The sequence below is a fragment of the Anomalospiza imberbis genome, chromosome 22, assembly GCF_031753505.1.
Source record: "Anomalospiza imberbis isolate Cuckoo-Finch-1a 21T00152 chromosome 22, ASM3175350v1, whole genome shotgun sequence".
NCBI classification, from domain to species: Eukaryota; Metazoa; Chordata; class Aves; order Passeriformes; family Viduidae; genus Anomalospiza; species Anomalospiza imberbis.
In genome coordinates, this window is record NC_089702.1 from 6285810 (window position 1) to 6308865 (window position 23056).

At 52.6% G+C, this 23056-nt stretch overlaps 2 protein-coding genes across 4 annotated transcripts; one reads left to right on the top strand and one right to left on the bottom strand.

Moving 5' to 3' along the window:
* Positions 1-252: 252 nt before the first annotated feature.
* TMPRSS12 (transmembrane serine protease 12) lies at positions 253-9645 on the top strand. The gene is made up of 6 exons (XM_068212399.1): positions 253-364; positions 1644-1842; positions 4959-5230; positions 6273-6415; positions 7979-8238; positions 8290-9645. The coding sequence occupies exons 1-5, from the start codon at positions 268-270 to the stop codon at positions 8222-8224; spliced, it is 957 nt and encodes a 318-aa protein (XP_068068500.1). The 5' UTR covers positions 253-267; the 3' UTR covers positions 8225-8238; positions 8290-9645.
* ATF1 (activating transcription factor 1) lies at positions 8870-22003 on the bottom strand. Of its 3 annotated transcripts, none has more exons than XM_068212397.1 (8): positions 21779-22003; positions 17445-17517; positions 16066-16194; positions 14478-14578; positions 14043-14173; positions 13205-13384; positions 12964-13123; positions 8870-12098 (listed from the first exon to the last, which is right to left on the bottom strand). In XM_068212397.1, the coding sequence occupies exons 3-8, from the start codon at positions 16192-16194 to the stop codon at positions 11954-11956; spliced, it is 846 nt and encodes a 281-aa protein (XP_068068498.1). In that variant the 5' UTR covers positions 17445-17517; positions 21779-22003; the 3' UTR covers positions 8870-11953. The 3 variants fall into 3 exon arrangements, with proteins under 3 accessions (XP_068068498.1, XP_068068497.1, XP_068068499.1); XM_068212396.1 differs by having other exon boundaries at positions 17401-17517; XM_068212398.1 differs by lacking the exon at positions 17445-17517.
* Between the last annotated feature and the right edge of the window lie 1053 nt (positions 22004-23056).

Here is a 23056-nt window from a genome sequence, read left to right on the forward strand (position 1 = left end):
GTCCAGGTGAGGGTAAGCCCCTGATCTTCTGCCCAGGTGAAGCTGAGCCCCCCCGACCCTTTGCCCGGGTGAGGGCTCCCTGACAGCGATCCCTGAGGGCGGGCCGGCCGCTCCCGCCCCTCACCGGCTCCTCCGTCCGCGCTCCCGCGCCGTCCCCGCCGCCCCAACGGCCCGGTGCCGGTGCCGGTGCCGGTGCCGGTGCCGGTGCCGGCCGTTCCCCGCGGGGCTCCCCTCAGGCCCCGCAGCTATCTTCGGCCCCGGCCGGCCATGCGGCGGGCGCGGCCCGCGCTGCCGCTGCTGCTGCTGCTGCTGCTGCTCGAGGGGCCCCTGCCCGGGCGAGCGGCCCCCACGGACCCTGCGGACGGTACCGGGACCCAACGGGACCCAGCGGGACACAGCGGGACACAGCGGGACCCAGCGGAGCCCAACGGGACCCAACGGGGCCCAGCGGGACCCAACGGGACCCAGCGGGACCCAATGGGACCCAACGGGACCCAACGGGACCCAGCGGGGCCCAGCGGAGCCCAACGGGACCCAGCGGAGCCCAGCGGGACCCAGCGGGACCCAACGGGACCCAGCGGGACCCAGCAGGACCCAGCGGGGCCAAACGGGACCCAACGGGACCCAGTGGGACCCAACGGGACCCAGCGGGACCCAGCGGGACCCAACGGGACCCAGCGGAGCCCAACGGGACCCAGCGGAACCCAACGGGGCCCAGTGGGGCCGGGCCGGGGCGGAGGGGTCGGGGAAGGGGGCAGAGAGCGGGGAAGAGCCTGAGCGGAGCGGGTCGAGGCGGGGCGGAAAGGTCTCTGGTTTGTACAGAAACCGGGTGGATTCCGTAAGGCAGCGGTGACTGAGCGTGTTTAACCGCAGATCTGTACACCAGAAATACGCCTCAGTCGGATAAACACGCCGGATTTCGCACGGGCTGAGAAAAGTCCCGGGATCCCCAGAGGCCGGGATCTGTGAGGGGAACGGAGATCCGTGGAATGGTTTTGGCTGGAAGGACCTTACAGCCCACCCAGTGCCATGGGCAGGGTCACCTTCCCCTGTCCCAGTGCTCCCAGCCCCGTCCTGCCCGGCCTCGGACACTGCCAGGGACCCAGGGGCAGCCTCGGCTCCTCTGGGCACCTGTGCCAGGGCCTCAGCTCCCTCGCAGGGAGGGATTTCTTCCCAAAATCCCACCCAGCCCTGCCCTCTGGCAGTTCCTTGTCCTGGCGCTCCAGCCCCATTTATATGGTCTGTCTCCATCTCTCCTGCAGCTCCTTCAGGAGCTGCAAGGCCGCAGTTAAGTCAGCCCCAAGCTTTTTTCCTCCAGGCTAACAATCCCAATTCTCCCAGCCTTTCCTCACAGCAGGTCTGCTCCATCCCCCTAAACAACTCGGTGGCCTCATCTCCAACAGGTCCATGTCCTTCCTGTACTGTGGTGGAGATTTAAAAATCCAAAATCCAAACCAAATTTTAAAACCCCAAAACCCACCACCAGCAGCAACAAAAAAAAAACCCACCAAAACCCCCAAACCCCCGACCAAACAAGAACCCCCGAGGCAACAGAAAAAAAAAAAGACCAGCCCATAAACCCACGGCACCCCAAGCTGAGCCTTGCCCTCCAGGCTCTCCAAGGAGCCCATTGTGTTTTGCAGAGTGTCAGCAGCAGCTGCAGCTGGCGCGGAGCGTGGCGTCCTGGATCGTGGGGGGCCACGAGGCCCCGGAGGGCGCGTGGCCGTGGGTGGTGAGCCTGCAGGTGCTGCGCGGCGGCGTCCGCTTCGTGCACCTGTGCGGCGGCGTGCTGCTGAGCCGGAGAGCTGTGCTGACCGCCGGCCACTGCGTGGATGGCAGGACGTACGTACTGGGGTGACCCCTGGGCACCACGGCTGAACCCCCAGGCACCATGGCTGAACCCCCAGGCACCACGGCTGAACCCCCGGGTACCACGGCTGAGCCTTGGGCACCACGGCTGAACCCCCGGGTACCACGGCTGACCCCTGGGCACCACGGCTGAGCCCCCTGGGCACCATGGCCGAACCCCCGGGTACCACGGCTGAGCCTTGGGCACCATGGCTGAGCCTTGGGCACCACGGCCAAACCCCCTGGGCACCACGGCTGAACCCCCGGGTACCACGGCTGACCCCCGGGCACCACGGCTGAACCCCCTGGGCACCACGGCTGAACCCCCGGGTACCACGGCTGACCCCTGGGCACCACGGCTGAGCCTTGGGCACCACGGCTGAGCCCTGGGCACCACGGCTGAACCCCCGGGTACCACGGCTGACCCCTGGGCACCATGGCTGAACCCCCTGGGCACCACGGCTGAACCCCCGGGTACCACGGCTGAACCCCTGGGCACCACGGCTGAGCCCTGGGCACCACGGCTGAACCCCCAGGCACCACGGCTGAGCCCTGGGCACCACGGCTGAGCCCTGGGCACCACGGCTGAACCCCTGGGCACCACGGCTGAACCCCCGGGTACCACGGCTGAGCCTTGGGCACCACGGCTGAACCCCTGGGCACCACGGCTGAGCCCTGGGCACCACGGCTGAACCCCCAGGCACCACGGCTGAACCCCCGGGTACCACGGCTGAGCCCTGGGCACCACGGCCAAACCCCCTGGGCACCACGGCTGAACCCCCGGGTACCACGGCTGAGCCCTGGGCACCACGGCCAAACCCCCTGGGCACCACGGCTGAACCCCCGGGCACCACGGCTGAGCCTTGGGCACCACGGCTGAGCCCTGGGCACCACGGCCAAACCCCCTGGGCACCATGGCCAAACCCCCTGGGCACCACGGCTGACCCCTGGGCACCACAGCTGAGCGCCCTGGGAGGGGGGAAGGGGGCTGAGGGCACCTGAGCTGCGTCACAGGGTGGCCAAAGGAGCAGAGCAGGGATTGTCCCCCTGTGCTGGGCACTGCGAGCCCCCTCCAGTGCTGTGTCCAGTTCTCCCCTCACAAGGGAGGCGTTGAGGGGCTGGAGCGTATCCAGAGGCAGGATCAGCGCTGGGGAAGGGGCTGGAGCACAGGTGTGATTGAAAAGATCTCCAAGACCAAGTCCAGCCTCTGCCTGATCCCCGCCTTGTCACCAGGCCAGAGCACTGAGTGCCGCCTCCGGTCATTCCCTGGACACCTCCAGGGGTGGGGACTGCACCAGCTCCCTGGCAGCCAGCATCAGGAACAGTCAGGAGTCCCAGCCAGCAGCAGGAAATCTTGGCTGTGCCCTTCTGGCCTGGGCCAGAATTGCCCGTGCGGTTTCTAATCAAGGGCTGTTTGGTGTTGATTAATAGAATCACAGGGTGAGATACTGGATGAGATCTCATCCCACCCCTGACTCTGGGTTTTTCCAGCTCTGGAGCAGGAGGACCCTCTCCCATGCCAGGTTTTCCCTTCCCCAGCCCACTCCCCCAAAGTAGTTTGGGTTGCTTTGTTCCACAGAGCTCTGATTTTTCTGGTTAATGGGGTTTTCTTAACCACTAAACCTCACCAGATAATGTTGTGATATTTAGATGACAAACACTCCAATTCAGGAGTTTTAGCACAATTTCCTTTTTTCTTATTGATCAGATCCAACAATTTGGCACTTAAGATTTTTTTTCTTTTTTGACACTGTGGTAATAACTCCTCAGAACAGATTTTTAACTGCACTTGCAGCAACTCTGGAGCATTTCAGCTCCCAGCACTGGTCTCTTTTCCAGCCTTTACCACAGTTGCACAATCTGCATGTGTCAACATCGACTGTGTTGACTCGACCATGACCTGGGGGAAAGTGAACTGTAAAATCTTTGAAACTTGGAATTTTGTCCTTTATCAGGACTTTGTTACATCAGCTCCTTGTTTGCATTTAGCAAACATTTATTTGCAAAATAATGCCTCTTTAAATTATCAATTTAATTTCTACCTTAATTTTGGAGGCTAATTTGAATTTTATAGCTCATCGACGGCCAAATTCAAAGCTCACTTTATAAAGATTTTTTTCAATATACTTGACTAGAAATTAGGTCTAAATGACTCTACCCCTATTTCTGAATTCATTATTAACTTGATAGCCATTATTTTACTTCTAGATAATGGATTTCCCAGGTCTAGAGTAGTAGAGTCTTTATGAGCATTGTGGGGGATGAGCCTCCTTCTTTTACCCAAAATTAAACCACATTTTCAGCTTTTTCAGACTATTATCTCCCGGTGGACTCTGCTGGGAGGGAAAATCTGGGTGCCATCTTAAACTTTTAATCTGAATTTTCCTTAAACATCAACAGGCAAAGGGAGTGTTCACACGGGCAGAATGGTAAGGAGGCAGATTTATTCCAGGAAATATTTACTATGGAATTTCCAATGTATATTCCTAAAAGTGCATCGGCAAAAGAAGACAGGGATAGAAGGGATAATGGAAAAAATTTCTCCCTGTGAGGGAGGCTCTGGTGTAGGGTGCCCAGAGAAGCTGGGATCCCTGGAAGTGTCCAAGGCAAGGCTGGACAGGGCTTGGAGCAGCCTGGGGTAGTGGAAGGTGTCTCTGCTCATGGCAGGGGTGGGATGAGATGAGCTTTAAGGTGCCTCCAATCCAGTCCAATCCAATCCAACCCAACCCAACCCAACCCATTCCTGGATTCCATGATGGAAACAAACGGTGAAACCAGTGTAAAACCCACCTGAATTCTCATCTTGAAGATGAGCTTTAGGGTGCCTCCAATCCAACCCATTCCTGCATTCCATGATGGAAACAAACGGTGAAACCAGTGTAAAACCCACCTGAATTCTCATCTTGAAGATGAGCTTTAAGGTGCCTCCAATCCAATCCAACCCATTCCTGCACTCCATGATGAAAACAAACGGTGAAACCAGTGTAAAACCCACCTGAATTCTCATCTTGAAGATGAGCTTTAGGGTGCCTCGAATCCAACCCATTCCTGCACTCCACGATGAAAACAGACGGTGAAACTGACCTAAACCCACCTGAATTCTCCCGCAGGGATCCGTGTTCCTGGCGAGCCGTTCTGGGCGTGCACAACCTTGAGAAGCACAGCCCCCACACCGCCAGGAGGAGGATCAGGAGGATCATCGTGCACTCGGGGTTCCAGAGGGAAACCTTTGAGAACGACGTGGCGGTGTTCGAGCTGAAGTCGGCCGTGCGCTACAGCCTCTACGTGCAGCCCGTGTGCCTGCCCCCCGCTGCCCTGGTGCCGCCCTTGGAGAACAGCTCCGACTGCTACATCAGCGGCTGGGGACGCACCACCGAGAAGGGTACTGGGCTCTGGCCACGGCTGAAACCCTCCTGTTTCCACCTCACCCTCTCCAGCTCCCCGAATTCATAAACTCACTTTGCACTTGGGTTTTAGAGGCCTTTCCTGACCTTTCAAAGGGGGAATGGCACCAAACTGAAAGAGGACAGGTTCAGAGTAGATATTGGGAAGAAATTCCTCCCTGTGAGGGTGGTGAGGCCCTGGCAGAGATTGCCCAGTGCAGCCGTGGCTTCCCCTGGATCCCTGTAAGTGTCCCATAAATTGGTTGGACAGAGTTTGGAGTAACCTGATAGTGGAAGGTGTCCCTGCCCATGGAAGGGGTTTGGAACTGGATGATCTTTAAAGGCTCCTCCCAACCCAGACCATTCTGTGATTCTAACTGGATTTGCCCAGGTTATGGTCTCCTCACACAATGTCATTTAACTCTGCAGTGAGGATCTGCTCTCAGGGGTTTTCCATCACAAGCAGGTTAGACCCACACAGCTGTCACCACAGAAATAGATTTCCCAGCCTTTCTTGCAAGTATAACATGAAAAAAAGGAAAATAAACTCAGCCGATTTCAGATTCGTGGCGCAGGTCAACGTGGGCTGCTGGAAACAGCTATTTTATTGAAAAGCAACAACTCTGATGCCACATGTTGTGAACTGAGGGCTTCCCATGGGATTTATGAATGACTACACCCCCTCCAATTCTCTCTTGCTGGGCACAAATTCCATGCCCATTGGAGTGTGGGATTTTGGGGCCAGCTGAGATTGTATGAACCTGTTTGATAAGTCACCTCTGACATTTTGAGCAAGGCAGGTATGTTATCACTGATGCTTCTTCTGAGGAAGAATTGCAAAATCTACATCAAACCCAAGTGTTCAAACCTTTAACCCGCTCAAATTCCAATCCATTGGCAACGGGCGGGGTCTGTGTCATACCCATGTCTAAACATGCCCAGGAACACACCTAGGCTGGCAAAACGAAAAAATAACAAGCACAGTAGAACTGCTACAAACCCCAGCATATTTCACCTTTCCAAATTCTGTCTCCTTTCAAGGTAAACTCTCATCTCTGCTAAAACAAGCCCACGTGGGAATCCTCCCTCCCAGCCTGTGCAACAGCTCTGAAGGGTACGCGGGGCTCATGAACAACAAAGTGCTCTGCGCCGGCGCCTGGGCTGGAGGCACCGACAGCTGCCAGGTGAGAGGGGAGGTGGTGCCCCAGCTGCCAGGTGAGAGGGGAGGTGGTGCCACAGCTGCCAGGTGAGAAGGGAGGTGGTGCCCCTGTCCTGCCAGGTGAGAGGGGAGGTGGTGCCCCCCTCCTGCCAGGTGAGAGGGGAGGTGGTGCCACAGCTGCCAGGTGAGAGGGGAGGTGGTGCCACAGCTGCCAGGTGAGAGGGGAGGTGGTGCCACAGCTGCCAGGTGAGAAGGGAGGTGGTGCCACAGCTGCCAGGTGAGAGGGGAGGTGGTGCCACAGCTGCCAGGTGAGAAGGGAGGTGGTGCCCCCCTCCTGCCAGGTGAGAGGAGAGGTGGTGCCACAGCTGCCAGGCGAGAGGGGAGGTGGTGCCCCAGCTGCCTCGGTGGAACTCCCAAGCCAGAGGCTCGGCAGCATTGTGATTTGTAGCATAATTAATTAAAACAGCAGAAATACTAACTGGAAAACATGTCAAATGCAAAGGAAGCATCATAAAAGGGTTGGGACAGTGATTGCAAAGCAAAAACGCACACAAAGAATTTGGTGATATTGGAAGGATGACAGGAATAGGTGAACAAAGAGGAAGGATAAAGAATGCGACACATTTATGCCACAAAGGTGTCAGTAAATTACGTATGACACAGAACACTGGACACTGTAGCATGCAGTGTGTGAAGCACATGCATGTCTCACCTGTGCTTATGCTGGAGAGCAGCACTGGCCACATCCAGGGGTGTGGCTCAGGCACAGGGCTCTAGGAAGTGGCTCAGGGATGATTTTTGTTTAAATTCTGAGCAATCACCACCTCTTTCTTGGAAAAGCCAGTTCTCAGGTCCAAGGCGCTGGCAGAAGCTGCCGCACCAGCTGGGACATGGAGACATTACTAATGAAACCCCATCGTGTATCCTGAGTGCTTTGCCTGGTAGACTTCCTGCTTCTCTCAGCAGTTTTCCCTGAGCAGGTGACCCGGCCAAGGCACAGCGTGTGTGGTCACTATTGTGGCTCTAGGAGCTCCCACACCATGAATGGGATGAATTTCCCAGTTAATTTCATGGGATGAATTCCCCAGTTAAGTGAGGAGTGAAGGTTTAGGTGTGAAAAGGTGCAGAGAGAAAACAAGAGAATCCGAGTTAAAAGATACTGAAGCAGTGCAGGCCTGGGGCTGTGGTCGGTGTAGTCTCGACCAGAATCAGGAGGAATTCCTGCATGGAAAGGGTGGTCGGGCTCTGGAAGGGGCTGCCCAGGGAGGTGGTGGAGTCCCCATCCCCAGAGGTGTCCAAGGAAGAGCTGGACGTGGGTGACAAGCACTCTGGTCTGGTGACAAGATGGGGATCAGGTTGGACTTGATGGTCTGGCAGGGCCTTTCCAGCCTCAAGGATGCCGATTCTGTCTTTCAGCAGCACCAGACTGACCTTGAGTTGTCCACGTGCGACTGCCCACGTTACTGTCACTGTGACTGTCGGGTTAACCGAGCTGCTTAAAACAAGCCTGAAGAACAGACTGGTTGCTGAACTGTTTCCTGGAAGGAAACCCTTACATGCTACTGCGTTTTGTGGTGTTCATTTGTAGGGCGACAGCGGGGGCCCCTTGGTGTGCTACCACCCTGACACCGACAAGTACTACCTCACCGGCATCGCCAGCTTCGGGGTGGGCTGCGGCCGCCCCAGGTACCCCGGGATCTACGTGCGCCTGTCCCAGTACAGCAAATGGATAAAGGCAAAACTCGTGTTGACGAACGAGACTCGGAACCCCGTGAGCACCACACTCAGCGTCCTCCTGGCTCTGGTCCACACGGTGCTCGCGCAGACTTTGTAGAGGGGCAAACCATCGTGTGGTCCTCGTGGAGGTCTGTCCTGCCTGGAAAAGCTTGGAGAAAGCAGCTCCCTCCCTCCTGACAATAAATCCAAGAGCCACAGCATGTGCGCTTACTGTTTAGGAGTCATGTTTGCCGTTGTATTTTTTGTTTCCTGCCTCTGACATCCACACTGACAGGAGAGGAAACAGTAACAGCCTCGGCACTAATAAGGAAAATTGAATTCAGAGATGGTGTCGACTGGAAACACTTTCTTCCCACCCCATTTCCGTGCTTTTCCAGCCCTCGGAAGGTTAAATACACTCAGTGCTGCCACCAGGGTTTGGGGAGGGCAGATGCTCCCTCTGCCGGGTAAAAACCAGCAGAGCACACGAAGGTTTTAATTAACCGTTTAATTAACCAACCTTAACTGTGGCTCAGCTTATTGAAAACTGAGAGAGTGAAAATAAACCTGCAGGAAGGTAAAAGCTGTTCTGCACTCATGAGTTTTGGCGCTGGCAGGCATGTACAAGTGCCACTTAATCCACTCTCACTGACTGTTATTTATTCCTGGCTGTGATATGGCTCGATCTCACACAGGTATTCACACCTGGTCACCACCACTGCAGCTCTAACTTCATTAAAAATAAATAGGGACCAGCAGAATGATAATATTTTAGCGACTTTATTTACCAAGATCAAAATTTGCAACCATTAATTGTTTCAACAAATATTTACAATTCATGGAAAGCACGGACTGTTTGGAACCAACCAGCAGAACAGCATCAGCTGCTGCATCTCTTACCCTCAGGAATGAGATTTTACTCTTTAAAATCGAGATTTGAAAGTAAATCCAAACTAAGAACTTCATGATCAGTGCTTAAAGAGCGAACTTGTGTTACTGTTTAATATTCCCAAGATGAAAAATCAGCTGTTCTTTCCAACACACTATTTCAAGAGCGTAAAAACTGACTCCTGGTGTGTCTGGCAGGACAGGTGCTTCCCTTGCTGGATACAAGAATTGGCCACCAGGTTTTTACAGTCTTAACACTTGATAGTTTTTGTTTATTACTGTTCCATCTTACAAAAGGAAAAAAGAGAACACAGTGAGGATCAGCTACCAGAGTTCCCAAAGCAGTTCAGAACTGTGGGTCAAAGCCTCTCCCACATGCCAGGTTACACACAGCTGAGGAAAGGTCCCGTTCGCTGAGGTGCACGTTCCAGGCTGTTCAATTGTCCTGAAATTCCACCAAAGAAACGGGAAACACCGACACCTCTCCAGGAGCAGCCCCCTCAGTTTAGGACTTTTCCCAGCCTCATTTCTCATGGGCCACAAAGCCTTTTTCCTGACATGATGGCAACCAGGAGTCACACTCCAGCCTGGCCTAAAGGAAACACACTGGGACTCGTGCCCACAACAATCAGAGACTTAGGAACTTCAGGGGGAGAAAAAATACCCTTTTCTAGCCCAGCAGCCAGGAGACTGTGGAATGCAGATTCCTCATGGCAAAGAGCTCTGCTTGCTACAAGTCCATTAATTCCCAAAGGAGCAAAATCAAAAATACCGACTGACCATGGGACAAGCATGAAACACCCAGAGAGGGAGCACAGCTTGGAATTCCATCCAGATCTGAGCTAGCACGACACGCACGGAGCTCCGACAGCTTGGGACAGCCCGGTCCATTGTGTCATTCCTGCTGACAGAACTGGAAGCAGGATTCAATCCCAGCTATGGAAATGGTTTATTACTCATGCAAGAAGCACTGCAGTCACCTACAGCACCTGCCCAAGACCACGGCCCGGCCACCAGGACCACAGCCCGGCCACCAGGACCACGGCCTGGCCACCAAGACCACGGCCCGGCCGCCAGGACCACGGCCCGGCCACCAGGACCAAGGCCTGGACACCAGGACCACAGCCCGGCCACCAGGACCACGGCCTGGCCGCCAGGACCACGGCCCGGCCGCCAGGACCACGGCCTGGCCACCAGGACCACGGCCCGGCCACCAGGACCACGGCCCGGCCACCAAGACCACGGCCCGGCCGCCAGGATCACGGCCCGGCCACCAGGACCACGGCCCGGCCACCAAGACCACGGCCCGGCCACCAAGACCACGGCCTGGCCACCAGGATCACGGCCTGGCCACCAGGACCACGGCCCGGCCACCAGGACCACGGCCAAACAGCTCTGGGCATCTCCAAGAATGGAGATTCCCCAGGTAAAGGAGTCCTGATCATGTCAAACTTTTGATTTTCACCTGAAACAAATTCAAATTGTACAAACTGGATTCTCTGATACAATGAGATCTAATGGGCAGATATTGTCAACTCTGGGGAGTAAAAAACCCTAATTGTTTTTTTCCTCTTTTTTTTCCCCCCCAATACTCTTTAGGATCCATTTTTTCCTGCAAGTTGCCTACAGACATACAAAATTAATTCAAGTATCTCCTACACCAAAGAGGATCTCATTTGACTTTGTACTATCCATAAAAATATATCCTTGAAAATCTGGTTCACAAAATATTTCATTTGGTTACTAAAATGAAAGATATAAACTGTCAAAATACGTATAGAAACTCAATTTCAGGTTTTGTAAAGATCACAATTTAGCTACAAAATATACCATCCATCTCCCTGTTTGCAATATAGTATTTGCTTACAAAGACACCATTACTTTGCAAAATAGCTCCTACCTTACAAAATTAGGCTGGAAATTGTCATCTTGCACTACTTCCAGCAATAAACCAGAGATTAGAACCTCATAACCCTTTGGTATAGATCTTCCATTTTTTACTACAACATTTGTCTTCTATTTGGTTTCATGTTCCAAAGCCCAGGAGAATCCCCAGCCAGGACAAGCACTGAGTGTTTAATTGTAGATATGATCAATTTAATTTTCAACGATCAGTGTTTCTCATGCCCAGAACTAAGAAGAAACTCTTGCAAAATTAAAAAACTTTCCGAAGTTGAATCTCAGAAATTCCTCAGAACTTTTGTCACCAGTCCCTGTCCCTCACACTGTGCTTTAAAATCACTGAGGTGCTGAATTCTCTAAGAAAACCTGCACAATTTTCTGTGCCTCACACATTTCCAGGACCAGGCCTCTTGCTGCCTTCTGCAGATCCTTTCCCAATCGGATAAACACGGCAAACACGGAAAAAAAAAATCATCCCAACTTTTTAAATTGTCATCTGAGAAAGAGTAAAAACATAATTTATACCTCGAGCAAAGTATCAGCTTTTTTATCATCTGCACCTGTAAATACCAACTTACAGGTTAAAATAAAAATATTTACAGACAAATAACTGAAGGAAAAAGGCTTGAAAAAGAGTAAGAAATCAAAACATACACTGGTTATAAATGTTACTAATAATGTCAGCTATGGCAAGGATTCTGTTTCATCCGTGTTTTCGTTGTAACCAGGTTTAGCCTCCCTCATTAGAGGCATTCCTAGGAATTTTCAAAGAAACTCCCATCACCTGCCTCGCCACACCACACTGTCCTTCCGCTGTAGCTGCAACCTTGAATTTAGCAGTTTCCAGTTGTGCCAGCAGGAATTTTGGTGAGGTTTTCTCGTTTCCTCTTTGTCACCAACATGTTGTAAAGAAAATCTACAGAGTCTTTGAGCTGTGACATCTAGGTAGAAAAGTTTCATTTTTGACCTTTCATCTAGTTTAAAAAATTCAGTATAAAAAAAAAAAATTCTCCTCTGATCAATTTCACCAGTCCCCAAAGGTTTTCACCTTCTCTTCTTACACACTTTTATGACAGTAAAGATCTTTCAAAGTTTTTAGCTCTTCAATTAGAGTTTTGTTCTGATTTTCCAGGACTGCCACTCGATTTTCCAAACATTTCACATACTCCTTCTTCTTCCTACGGCACTCCCGGGCAGCTTCTCTGCAACAGAGAAGCAGAGTTCTCGATTTTAGGTGCGAGATCTATTTTCTGAATATCACAACACTCACTGGCCAATACGAGAGAGCTGGAACTGCAGTGAGGAACAAAACCGACCCAGAACTGCCCGAGGAGAGCAGGAAATTCAGCAGGATCTGCTAACGCACACGCAGGGGAATCCCAGTTTTGCTTTCTCCACACTGTGAGCCTCACGGCAGAAGGTCTGGCTCACGATTTCCCATGTTTGGGTCACAACCTCCCACAAGGCCAGGTGTGCCCAGGAGGGGAAGGAGCCAAGGGCACCTGGGCTGTAGCCAGGTGTGGCACAGGACCAGGGCAGGGATTGCCCCCTGTGCTGGACAGTGTTGAGGCCCCTCCACTGCAAGAGAAATACGGATGGGCTGGAGCATATCCAGAGCTGGGAACGGAGTTAGGGAAGGGGCTGGAGCACAAGGAGAAGGGTCTGGAGAACTCCCGAGGGAACTGGGAAAGGGGCTCAGCCTGGAGAAAAGGAGGCTCAGGGGGGATCTTCTCCCTCTCCACAACTCCCTGACACGAGGGGTAGGCAGGGGCAGGGGGGTCAGGCTCCGTTCCCAGGGAACAGGGACAGGACAAGAGGAAAAGGCCTCACGCTGTGCCAGGGGAGGTTCAGATTGGACATCAGGAGGAATTTCTCCATGGAAAGTTTGGTCAGGCACTGGCAGGGCTGCCCAGGGAGGTTTGGAGTCCCCATCCCTGGATGTGTCACTCGGTGCTCTGGTGGAGACCTGTCACAGATTGGTCTTTACGATCCTGGAAGTCTTTTCCAACCCCAGCGATTGCAGGTGGCTAAACTCAGCAAGCAAGCAGCTCAGGTGCACTCACGTACCTGTTCTTCATCAGCCTGATCTCGCGTTTCAGCTGAGGGTCATCTGTCTTGCTGCTCTGGGATGTCAGAGTGACAGGGGACGTCATCACCACGGTCTGGGGCAGGGAGGAGGTGGTGGGCGTGGTGCGGATCTGGTAGGTCTGCATGTCCCCAGAGGCAGCTGGGGGACACAAAGGGGGCAGCGTTAGCAGGTGACACTCACGGTGGCAGGGCTGTAAGCACGGCCACAGCGGGTACTCACTCTGCACCACCACCTGGTTGCTGGGCACCAGGATCTGCTGCCCATCCGAGGTCTGGGCGTACTGCAGGATGGTGGTCCCGGGCTGGGAGCCACCAGCATTGGCCATGGTCAGTGTCTGCAGCCCCTGCACCCCGTCTGCCCCTGGCCCTGCCAGCTGTAGCCCATTGGCCGCGATGGCGACTGTGAGGGAAGGCACATGGACATGAACATTTGTAGCTGTACAGCAGAAAATACAGGTAAATCACAGTGTCCTAGAATGGGCTGGGTCGGGAGGGACCTTACAGCCCATCCAGGGCCACCCCTGCCACGGCAGGGACACCTCCCACCAGCCCAGGCCGCTCCCAGCCCTGTCCAGCCCGGCCCTGCGCACTGCCAGGGAGCCAGGGGCAGCCACAGCTGCTCTGGGCACCTGTGCCAGGGCCTCAGCACCTCACAGGATGTGTGAAGCACCACACACACCAAGTGGGAACATCAAAGGAACAAACTCTAATTTTTTCTACCTCTCTGATACCACAGGAGCCTTTTAGTGTGGTCTATAATATACATATATCTATTAAAACAAAAAATCTCTGTGTGTCTTCACTGATGAACTGGGCTAAATCCAGCAAAGAACACTGCTGTGCGCTCCATACAAACACTCTTAAATGTCCTAATGTGCAAAAATTAAAATTACAGAGTTTTAATTGAAGTCTGTAGATACCAATTACTTCTATGTACTAACTTTAGTGACTACTAGGTAATAAGCAACTTTTGTCCTTCATCTTACTCAAATGCTTAAGGAAAGCTGTATTTTGAGGCAAGCAGAAGAAAAACTGTGAGGGTATTTTGGGTAACATACTGTACTGTCCAGTGCTTGTCTGGTAGATGGGCGTGGGAACGGACATGGAGGTGACAGTGGAGACCCCAGGGCTTTCCTCATCTCCTTTTCTATCCCGTGTGTCTTCAGAAGAAAGATCTTTCAAAATTTTTCTGTGAAAAAAAGAGAGTCTGACATTTGACTGCACTCCTCACCCCAGTAAAATGATACCACTGAGTAAAATTACGGCTGGTGAACATTCTGCCCTTTACAAAATCCTGCTGAGGCCAATCTCCAGTTCGTGGAGTCAAAGTTTCCTCACAGTAACGATGGCTCAGAAAGTTCAGTGCATGAACAGATTCAGTGCATGTTTCAAGGGAAAGGAAACAACCTGGTGGGCAGCAGAATATTGAAAACCACGGGAAGGGGCTGTTATTTTGGTTTCAAATAAAAACACCAAGTGTATCACACCCGTACCGGTAGGATGGACGACGAGCCAAGATGCCTCGAGCCTTCTGTGAGGAGCCAATGCTGTCTGAGGAGTCCTGAGAATCCTCACTCTCAGACAAGGAAGATACCTGGTGAGAAAGGGAACAGGAACACCAGTGATGTACAGGACAAACACAGAAAGAACCTGGAATCTTTTATGTAGAAGAGGAGCTGTGGGGTTTGTTGGTGAGAGTGTAAAAGTCCAATGAAAGGAATATTTAAGGCAGCAGCATATCAGGGAGTAAATATGCAAAGTACTATCTACAATTTTCATTACTGCACTGTGTGCTCGTCCAGTTCAAAGAGTTATTTTGTCTCTGATGCTCCTTGTTAGTGAACAAAATATTTATTTTTTCTTATCCGTGTGCCGGTAACAGAGTGCAGAGGAATGCACAGAGCTCTGGGAAAAGCCTCTCGCTGAACTGCAGAGACAGAGCAGCCCATGGTCAGCAGGGCAGAAAAACCTGCTCATGTGGTACTTTGTTTTTGCCCCCATCAAGGCCAAATGTTCATAAATTACAGAGGAGGAATGAATCCAGTCAGTGGAGACTGTGCAACCAGGGGAGGGAAAAGGAAAGAGACTTTACAGAGACAGGAGCACCAAGAAGCAGGCAATGCAGATGCCTGAGTGCTTTCAGCAGTGACACGTTCTCCTCTCCCTGCTCTGATGTTACAGCAGTGACAGCTGACAGGCCCTGCCAGGTTTGCTTCTCACGGCTAACAATTTAGTGTGGTGTGAGGAGAGGATGGCACGAGGATCAGGGACAAATTCCTGGGTTTTAGGGCAGCTCCTCCCTTCCTAGGGCAGCTTCCCAGTGGAACTCCAGGTCCCCAAGGGCTCTGCAGCAGGGACTGAGAGGAGCAGGAAGAGACTCACTGGAACTCCCTGGGTACCTCCGGAAGGGACTCTTACAAACATCACATGGCAAGTGAGTAAGAGACCCAAGCAGAGACTTGGGTACCACTGAAAGGGAGTTACAGCACGAGAGAGCACCCAGCAGCTCACTCCCCTTCACGCAGCTCCGCCTTGCCCAAACACTCCTTTAATCCACTACTGAATTATTCTATTATTCCCCACTCCCCTCCTTTGGGTGTCACACCCCCCCTGACTGCCAGGACACCAGGATGGGACTGGATGGATGGATGTGGACTGGAGTTTTGTGTGAAGGGAGGTGACATCAAATGCTTTGGAGTGGACTGGAGTTTTGTGTGAAGGGAGGTGACATCAAATGCTTTGGAGTGGACTGGAGTTTCGTATGAAGGGAGGTGACATCAAATGGTTTGGATGTGGATTGGAGTTTTGTGTGAAGGGAGTTTTGTATGACATCAAATGCTTTGGATGTGGACTGGAGTTTCGTATGAAGGGAGGTGTCATCAAATGGTTTCATTTTGACTGCACAGGTGACTTCCCACAAGGAAGAATTTCAAGCCCAAACGAGGGATGCCATGGGAATGGTCACTGTCTCTTAGAGCAGGGCACAGAGGCAGCTGACTCAGAGAAGCCTCTGTGCATCCTTTCACATCTTCTCACCCACGTAAGGCGGATGTGGGGTACTTAAAGCCGTTCTGGAGTTACCTGCACGGTTTGCACCTGAGGGGAGTGGATCACAGAGGAGGACTGAGCTGTCTGAATGACTCCCTGGACCTGGACTTGCTCTCCAGGAAGCTGAACGACTGTGAGGGGAGCAGAACCTCTGAGAGACATCTACAACAGACCAAAAACCACCAGTAAAACCTTTGTGCCACAGGACTCTGGAAGTGCAACACGTGTAGGAAAACCATTAGCAGCTTATCTTAATTCTAATTAAATCACAAAAGTACCTTTAAAGATGCACATTTTTTAGACATTATTTGCATATGAAAAAGGCTGAAATAGTTCATTATTTCCTTTTTTTGGAGAAAAATCAAATGTGGCGTTATGTCACATAATCAAATATGTGATATTATATAACATATTAAAAACATGGAAATGCTTCAGCTTCCTAGAGGATTTGTAGTTTTGATGTTGGACTTGCATGAGTCTTTAATTCAATTTATATTCACATTTCCATATATTCCCAAAACAAAAGAAATTCGAGTTATACATGTAGATGGTAAGTAAATAACCACTTTTGTAATTCAATTCCTTCAGTACTTTTATTTACCTGAAATACATAAGAAGATGAAGGGATCATTAAAATACACACAGCTGAATTTCCATTTAATGCTACTTTTGTATGGTAACTCACAACATTAAGGGAACAATCAGAACTTTATATAAAAACAGATCAGGAAATCAGCCTGGAAACAAACTCCAGGGCAGCAGCTGATATTCTCTCCTTTCCTATATCTCAATTTTGCATCAAAATCCCAATTGCCTCCACAGGATAAACACTGGATGAGCTGCAGAACATTGCTTTTTCCCAGGAAAACCCTCCTGGAAGGATTCACTCTTTCACCAGTTCTAAGGGATTCAGGTTAAAGCTCTGACAGGGATGTTGCCTTAGAGGAAAAATCTCAAATTTGCAAGTTCATATGGTTTATTAGATTAAACATGTTCATGTTGGGCTAAAAGCCAAGGGTTTCCATGGTGCTGAGTACCCAGGATTGCTGCTACTACAAAAGGAGCTGGAAATGCTTTTTTTAAGGAAAAAAATTAAACCAGGCCCTCATTTTATTCCTGAGCAGCTCCTGTGGTCGACTAACCCCAAATCTGGGCTGCACTTTTGCATTGTACAAACACAAAAAATTAGCTTTTAACCACTTGAAAATTGATTTTATGTCACCCACCATCAAACAAACACATTTTTCTTAGCATTTTTCTGGGTTTTTTCTTCTCTGAGTGCTTCCAAGAATGGACCTATGGTTCGCAGCACATAAAACTGGCTCTGAACTCCCTGAAACGTTTGCTGAGATCCAGCCCAGGCTTTACCTGTTGAGCAATATGAGAGAGCTGAGCTGCCTGGAGGGTTGTACCTTGTACAGCTGAGGGCTGGGACGTAACAGAGCTGCTGCTGCTGCTGCCCTTGTGCACCTCTTCCATCATCAGCTACGAGAAAACCAGTTAAATCCAGTTAGTAATGAATTTGGAGAGCAGACAGGTGCCCAGTTCCACCAGTGTTTTACACCCCCAGTGCCTGATGATTCTGGGCTCACTGGGATGTGCTGAATGAGCTCTTTGCCCTGTGTTGCCATTATTAAGGCACAGCCCGGGTTTTTGTCCCTTCCCATCCACACCCCGAGCCCCTCTGCGCCTCCTCAGTGGGGAGGGACACGGTGGGACCTTGCCCTGCTCCTCCCTGTGGGTTTGGGCAGGTGAAGGACTCAGCTGGGGTCACCTCCTGCGGCCTGGGAACAGCAGGAGTCCAGCATGGGAACAGAACAGGTTTGGTCTGTGCTGTAAAGGACACAGAATCACGGATTGGGTTGGGCTGGGAGGGACTTAAAGCTCATCCAGTGCCACCCCCTGCCATGGGCAGGGACACCTTTCACTACCCCAGCTTGCTCCAAGCCTTGTCCAACCCGGCCTTGGGCATTTCCAGGGATGGGGCAGCTCCAGCTGCTCTGGCCACCCTGTGCCAGGGCCTCACCATCCTGTTATAATCCCATTAATATCCACTTCCTAATATCCCATCTTACCCTGCTCTCTTTCAGTTTGAAGGAAGATCCAGGAAGAAAATCAAGATTTTTTTATACTAAAGAATATCTTTCTCTAAGTAAGATAATTTCCAAAAATATTTTAGCCAAGCCACCAGCCAAACCTATTTTAAACTATCTGAAGGTGTATAAAAACAAACCAGGGACTCAAATCAAAGTGAAGAGAACACAGTTTTGAATTTTCAGAGTCACTCTGTCTTGATGTAATGCAGTCAGCAACACTTCTCTCATGTCTAAGATTTTATATTTAACTGTTCAACGTCTTGCCAGCATCCCCCCTCGGATTCTGGGGGATTCAGGGATGCACAAATGCAGGTTTCAGCTGGGGGGAGTGGGCGGACCAGCCTGGAGCATTAAAAGCTGATGGGTGAGTGTTAAACATTTTGTCACAGAAGGTTTGAAAGTGTTGAAAGGACAGTTGCTATGAGACTGGAAATTACATTTCTTTCTGTGGAAATGTGAGTCATTGATTTTTCCCTGCTGAGCCCAACCACAGCACGCAGCCCAGTGAAGGCTCCTGGAGGGAAGAGTCCACCAGGAGCAGAGTCCTGCTCCTGCACCCTCGCTGCTCTGAGGGGTCCCACTGCAGGACCCCCAAAAAAGTCACTAAAGCAGGGCTTTGCAGGGAGAAAACCGGTGGCTGGCTGACACAAGAGACTGTGATGGATGGAGCAGCTCTGCTGTGAGGAAAAGCTGGGAGAATTGGGATTGCTCAGCCTGGAAGAGAGAAGCTTCAGGGTAACCTTCCTGTGCCTCTCCAGTACCTGAAGGAGCTGCAGGGAGGATGGAGAGAGAGCATTTACAGGGGCCTGGAGTGACAGGACATGGGGAGTGGCTTCCCCCTGCCAGAGGGCAGGGCTGGATGGGATACTGGGAAGGAATTCCTCCCTGCGAAGGTGGGCAGGCCCTGGCACAGGGTGCCAGAGCAGCTGAGGCTGCCCCCGGATCCCTGGCAGTGCCCAAGGCCAGGCTGGATGGGGCTTGGGGCAAGCTGGGATGGTGGGAGGTGTCCCTGCCCATGGCAGGGGCTGGAATGAGATGTTCCTTAAGGTCTCTTCCAGCCAAAACAAATCCATGGTTCTGTGTGTCCTTCACAGCACAGCCCAAACCTTCCCCAGGCAATGATGCAGCTTCCCAACATCCTCGTGGCTGCAAACATCAACTGCTTCAAGATTACGAGCAGAATTAATGATAAACCTGCAGTGGACACGACTTTGTCTGTCCTCAAACACAGTTTTAGCTTTTATAAAGGAAAATCTACATTTTGCACCCTGCAAAGCATCCCATGTAACCAGGGCCCCTCAAACCGAAATCCAGGCAGCAGCAAAAATGACAATAAATTTCCAGTGCTACAGAAACCTCTGTTCATTTCTGTAGTGCAAAACCACAGCCTGCCCTCCCTGCTCTCTGCTATTAGTTTCTCTACCTTACTGTCCCACAAAAGACTCAAAACAGCCTGCAAGAAACAGTGAAACCAGTAAAACCACCCCAAAGAATCACCCCAGGGGGAAAGCACAGACCTTTCTCTCACTGGTGTGAAGTTCTGCTTACAGGAATAAAAGATAAAAGTATTTACCATTAGAAATATGAGTTTTGAGTTTAGTTCATCTCTGCTTGCTCTGGAATATTTAATTATTCATCCAACAGCAGTCAATAAAAAGATTTAGCAAGGATTGCAACAAGATGGAAATTCATCCTGCACCTCACAGCCTCTGGGGACAGAGTGTCACACAAGACTCCCATGCCTTTAACTTTATTTAGCTGGAAAACTGGGAATTTCCCCCTGGAACGGGGGAAAAACCTCAACCTGCAGGTCTCAAGCTCTGACAAAAAGCACCAAAAAGGATAATACCTGAGTCACCTCCTGGGTAAAACTGCTCTGACAGCTGAATTGAATTTATTTAGCTGAAAGCAGCTGCTCTCTTTGGGGTGAAGGAAGAATTTTGCTGTCACAGAGCACTGACAAGAGGAGCAACACCAAGGCTTCATTGTCCTAATCTGTACAAACACCGCTTTTTGATAACCCGACAGGTAAGGGAGACGATTTTCACAGTAAACCCGAAGTCTCCGTGCAGCTCCACCTCCAAAAGTCATTTAACTGAAAGGATTTTGCAACAGCACCTCATGAAATTTGATTAAAGGACTCCTAAAACTCTGGGCATCATCTCCCTCCAGCCAAGAAAACTCAGCCTACTTCAAACCGGAGCCTCAAATCCACCTTCCTTTGAAACATGAACAGGAATGTCACAGTTCATCGGGACACATTTCATTTCTCAAAGTTCACAGACACCCTCCAAATACCTCAGAGTGCACGAAGCACCAGGCAAACCCACCACAAACACCTGACATGCTCAAGGAGCATCAATTAAAAAGGAAAAACCCATTCCCACAACTCCCACCGACTCCCTAATTCTGTAAATTCCCTAAAATGCTACAGGGAGCACCAGAGGAAGAAACCAAGTTCTGTTTTGCAAGCTCTAGTAGAGGAAGGGTCTGAATGATGTTTCATCACTGAAATATTGTAAAAGCCAACTGATTGTATTTTTTATAACGTAAGAAATCAAGAATATTTGACACAGAATTTTATTCTCAAATAGTGACAGGAGTCGATTTCTGACATTTACAAATTGTACAAAGGGATTTCAAAACGTTTTCTTAAATGATGCTTAAGTGATCTGGGGGAGCTTGGGGTCCTCAAAATCAGCTGCTTTCAGCAGTGAAAATATTATTTACCTAAATTTGCCATTAAGACACTTGGAGAAGATTTGCTCACCCAAAAACTGACAGAACTCCCATTTTTTTCCCCCAGAAATCAGTAAAAGGGCAGCACATCCCACCAGATGCACCAGAGTGCAAGCGAGCAGACTCCAGTCAAGGTGCCCAGTCCCTGCTCCAGATTCCACTCCACAAACACACAAAGTTATTCCGCAAAACTCCAGGAGCGCTTTCCTCACAGGACTTCTCCCACTCCCCTCCACCCAGCACCAGCCTGTACAGGAACATCCCCTGACAGGAGCTTCAGAAATAAACGCTGCAGCCTAAAAATCTCAATACTCTATCCGCATCAGGGATCTGATGGCTGGGAGAGAAAAACAGCCCAGAGAACGTTTATGTCATCGTTTCTATCATTTATACCGCCCTGGATCCACCCGATCCTCACCGAGCACTGGAAGCCAAGGCTCAGACACGGCTCTGGGGCAAAATTCATAGAGGACAGGTAAGGAGGCCCATTGGCGGCGGTTTAGTTAGCGATAAAGGCGAGTTTGTCACCGGGCAGGGCTCGGGGACGCAGCTCCCGCTGGCCGGGACCGCCTGGAGCCGCGGGGCCTCTCGTCACCCCCAGAGCACCCTTCCCCGTCCCCGAGGGGAGCGGGACCCGGGGGGACGCGGGACCCGGGGCTCCCCTCGTCCCCCCCCAGAAGCCTTTTCCCGCATGCCCGGGGCGAGCGGGCGCGGGCCCGGCAGCAGCCCCAGGCCGCAGGGCAGCGCCTCAGGCCCGGCTGCGGTGGGAACTCCCCGCGGTTTCCGCAGCGGCCGCCGCGCCGAGGCCGCGGCCTGCGCCCGTCCCCTCACGGCCCGCGGGGGCGGAGGGGGTGAAGAAGCGGCGGGCGGGCCGAGGTGGGGACGGGGCGGCCTCCTCAGCCCGAGCTTACCTCAGAGCCCCGCGGGGCCGCGCGTGGGGAGCGCCGGAGCCGCCGCCGGGTCCCGGCCCCGGTCCCGGCCCGGTCCCGCCTCAGGGAAGCGGCGCCGGCGGGGGGGGCGGGCCGCGACCATAGAGTGCGCGCCCAGGGGCCCCCGCCATAGAGCCCGAGCGGCGCGGAGCGCGCGGGCGCCGGGCTAGAGCGGCCGCCTGGAGCCGGCCCCGCCCGGCCGCACCACAGAGAGGAGGCGGCAGAGCGCCGCCGGCGGGCACGGCGCGGGAACAGCGCCCCCGCCGGCGGGAGGGCGCGGTGCGGGCGGGAACGCGCGCCCTGGGATCGGGATCGGGATCGGGATCGGGATCGGGATCGGGATCGCCGCCGGGAAAAATCCCGGAATTCCCGGAATTCCCGATACTCCCAGCCGCCCGCGGCCAGCCGTGGGCAAAGGGCAGCGCAGCCGGGTTTTAGCGGCAGGGCGGAACGCGGCGGGGACGGGCCAGGGCTGCTCACGCCCCCACGGAGCGGTTTGAAGGACGCAGCAGCAGCGGGGCTGGGCCGCTCTCGCGGGTATTGCACAGCCGACTTTAGGATCACGGCAAGGGTTTGGCATCCTCCGGGGTTCCTCGGCCAGCACCGGGGAGCACGGGAAACTCAGCGTTCCCTGAAAGGCACCAACTGCAGCCAAGCGCCCCTAGGAACAGCAACGGGATTTTTACAGGAGCCGGGAATTCCCGAGCTTGAAAAATCCCTCCGAGGGCATCGAATCCAAGCTCGTCCCCCGGCCCCAGCACTGAGCGGCGGCTCCGGGGGGCTCCTCCAGCGGCCGGCGCTCCCACCCTGCCTGGGCAGCTCCAATTCCAGTTCCCATGGGGAATGTCTCCCCGGGCAGCTCCAATTCCAGTTCCCATGGGGAATGTCTCCCCGGGCAGCTCCAATTCCAGTTCCCATGGGGAATGTCTCCCCGTGTAGCTCCAATTCCAGTTCCCATGGGGAATGTCTCCCCGGGCAGCTCCAATTCCAGTTCCCATGGGGAATGTCTCCCCGGGCAGCTCCAATTCCAGTTCCCATGGGGAATGTCTCCCCGGGCAGCTCCAATTCCAGTTCCCATGGGGAATGTCTCCCCGGGCAGCTCCAATTCCAGTTCCCATGGGGAATGTCTCCCCGTGTAGCTCCAATTCCAGTTCCCATGGGGAATGTCTCCCCGGGCAGCTCCAATTCCAGTTCCCATGGGGAATGTCTCCCCGGGCAGCTCCAATTCCAGTTCCCATGGGGAATGTCTCCCCGGGCAGC

Coding starts and splice junctions, on each gene's coding strand:
- ATF1 (XM_068212396.1), bottom strand. CDS start 17,514: ATGATGGAAGAGGTGCACAAGGGCAGCAGCAGCAGCAGCTCTGTTACG. Junction 16,195..17,400: donor TCTCTCATATTGCTCAACAG/GTAAAGCCTGGG, acceptor GGTCTGTTGTAG/ATGTCTCTCAGAGGTTCTGC. Junction 14,579..16,065: donor CTCAGGTGCAAACCGTGCAG/GTAACTCCAGAA, acceptor CTTTCTCACCAG/GTATCTTCCTTGTCTGAGAG.
- TMPRSS12 (XM_068212399.1), top strand. CDS start 268: ATGCGGCGGGCGCGGCCCGCGCTGCCGCTGCTGCTGCTGCTGCTGCTG. Junction 365..1,643: donor CCCCACGGACCCTGCGGACG/GTACCGGGACCC, acceptor TGTGTTTTGCAG/AGTGTCAGCAGCAGCTGCAG. Junction 5,231..6,272: donor GGGACGCACCACCGAGAAGG/GTACTGGGCTCT, acceptor TCTCCTTTCAAG/GTAAACTCTCATCTCTGCTA.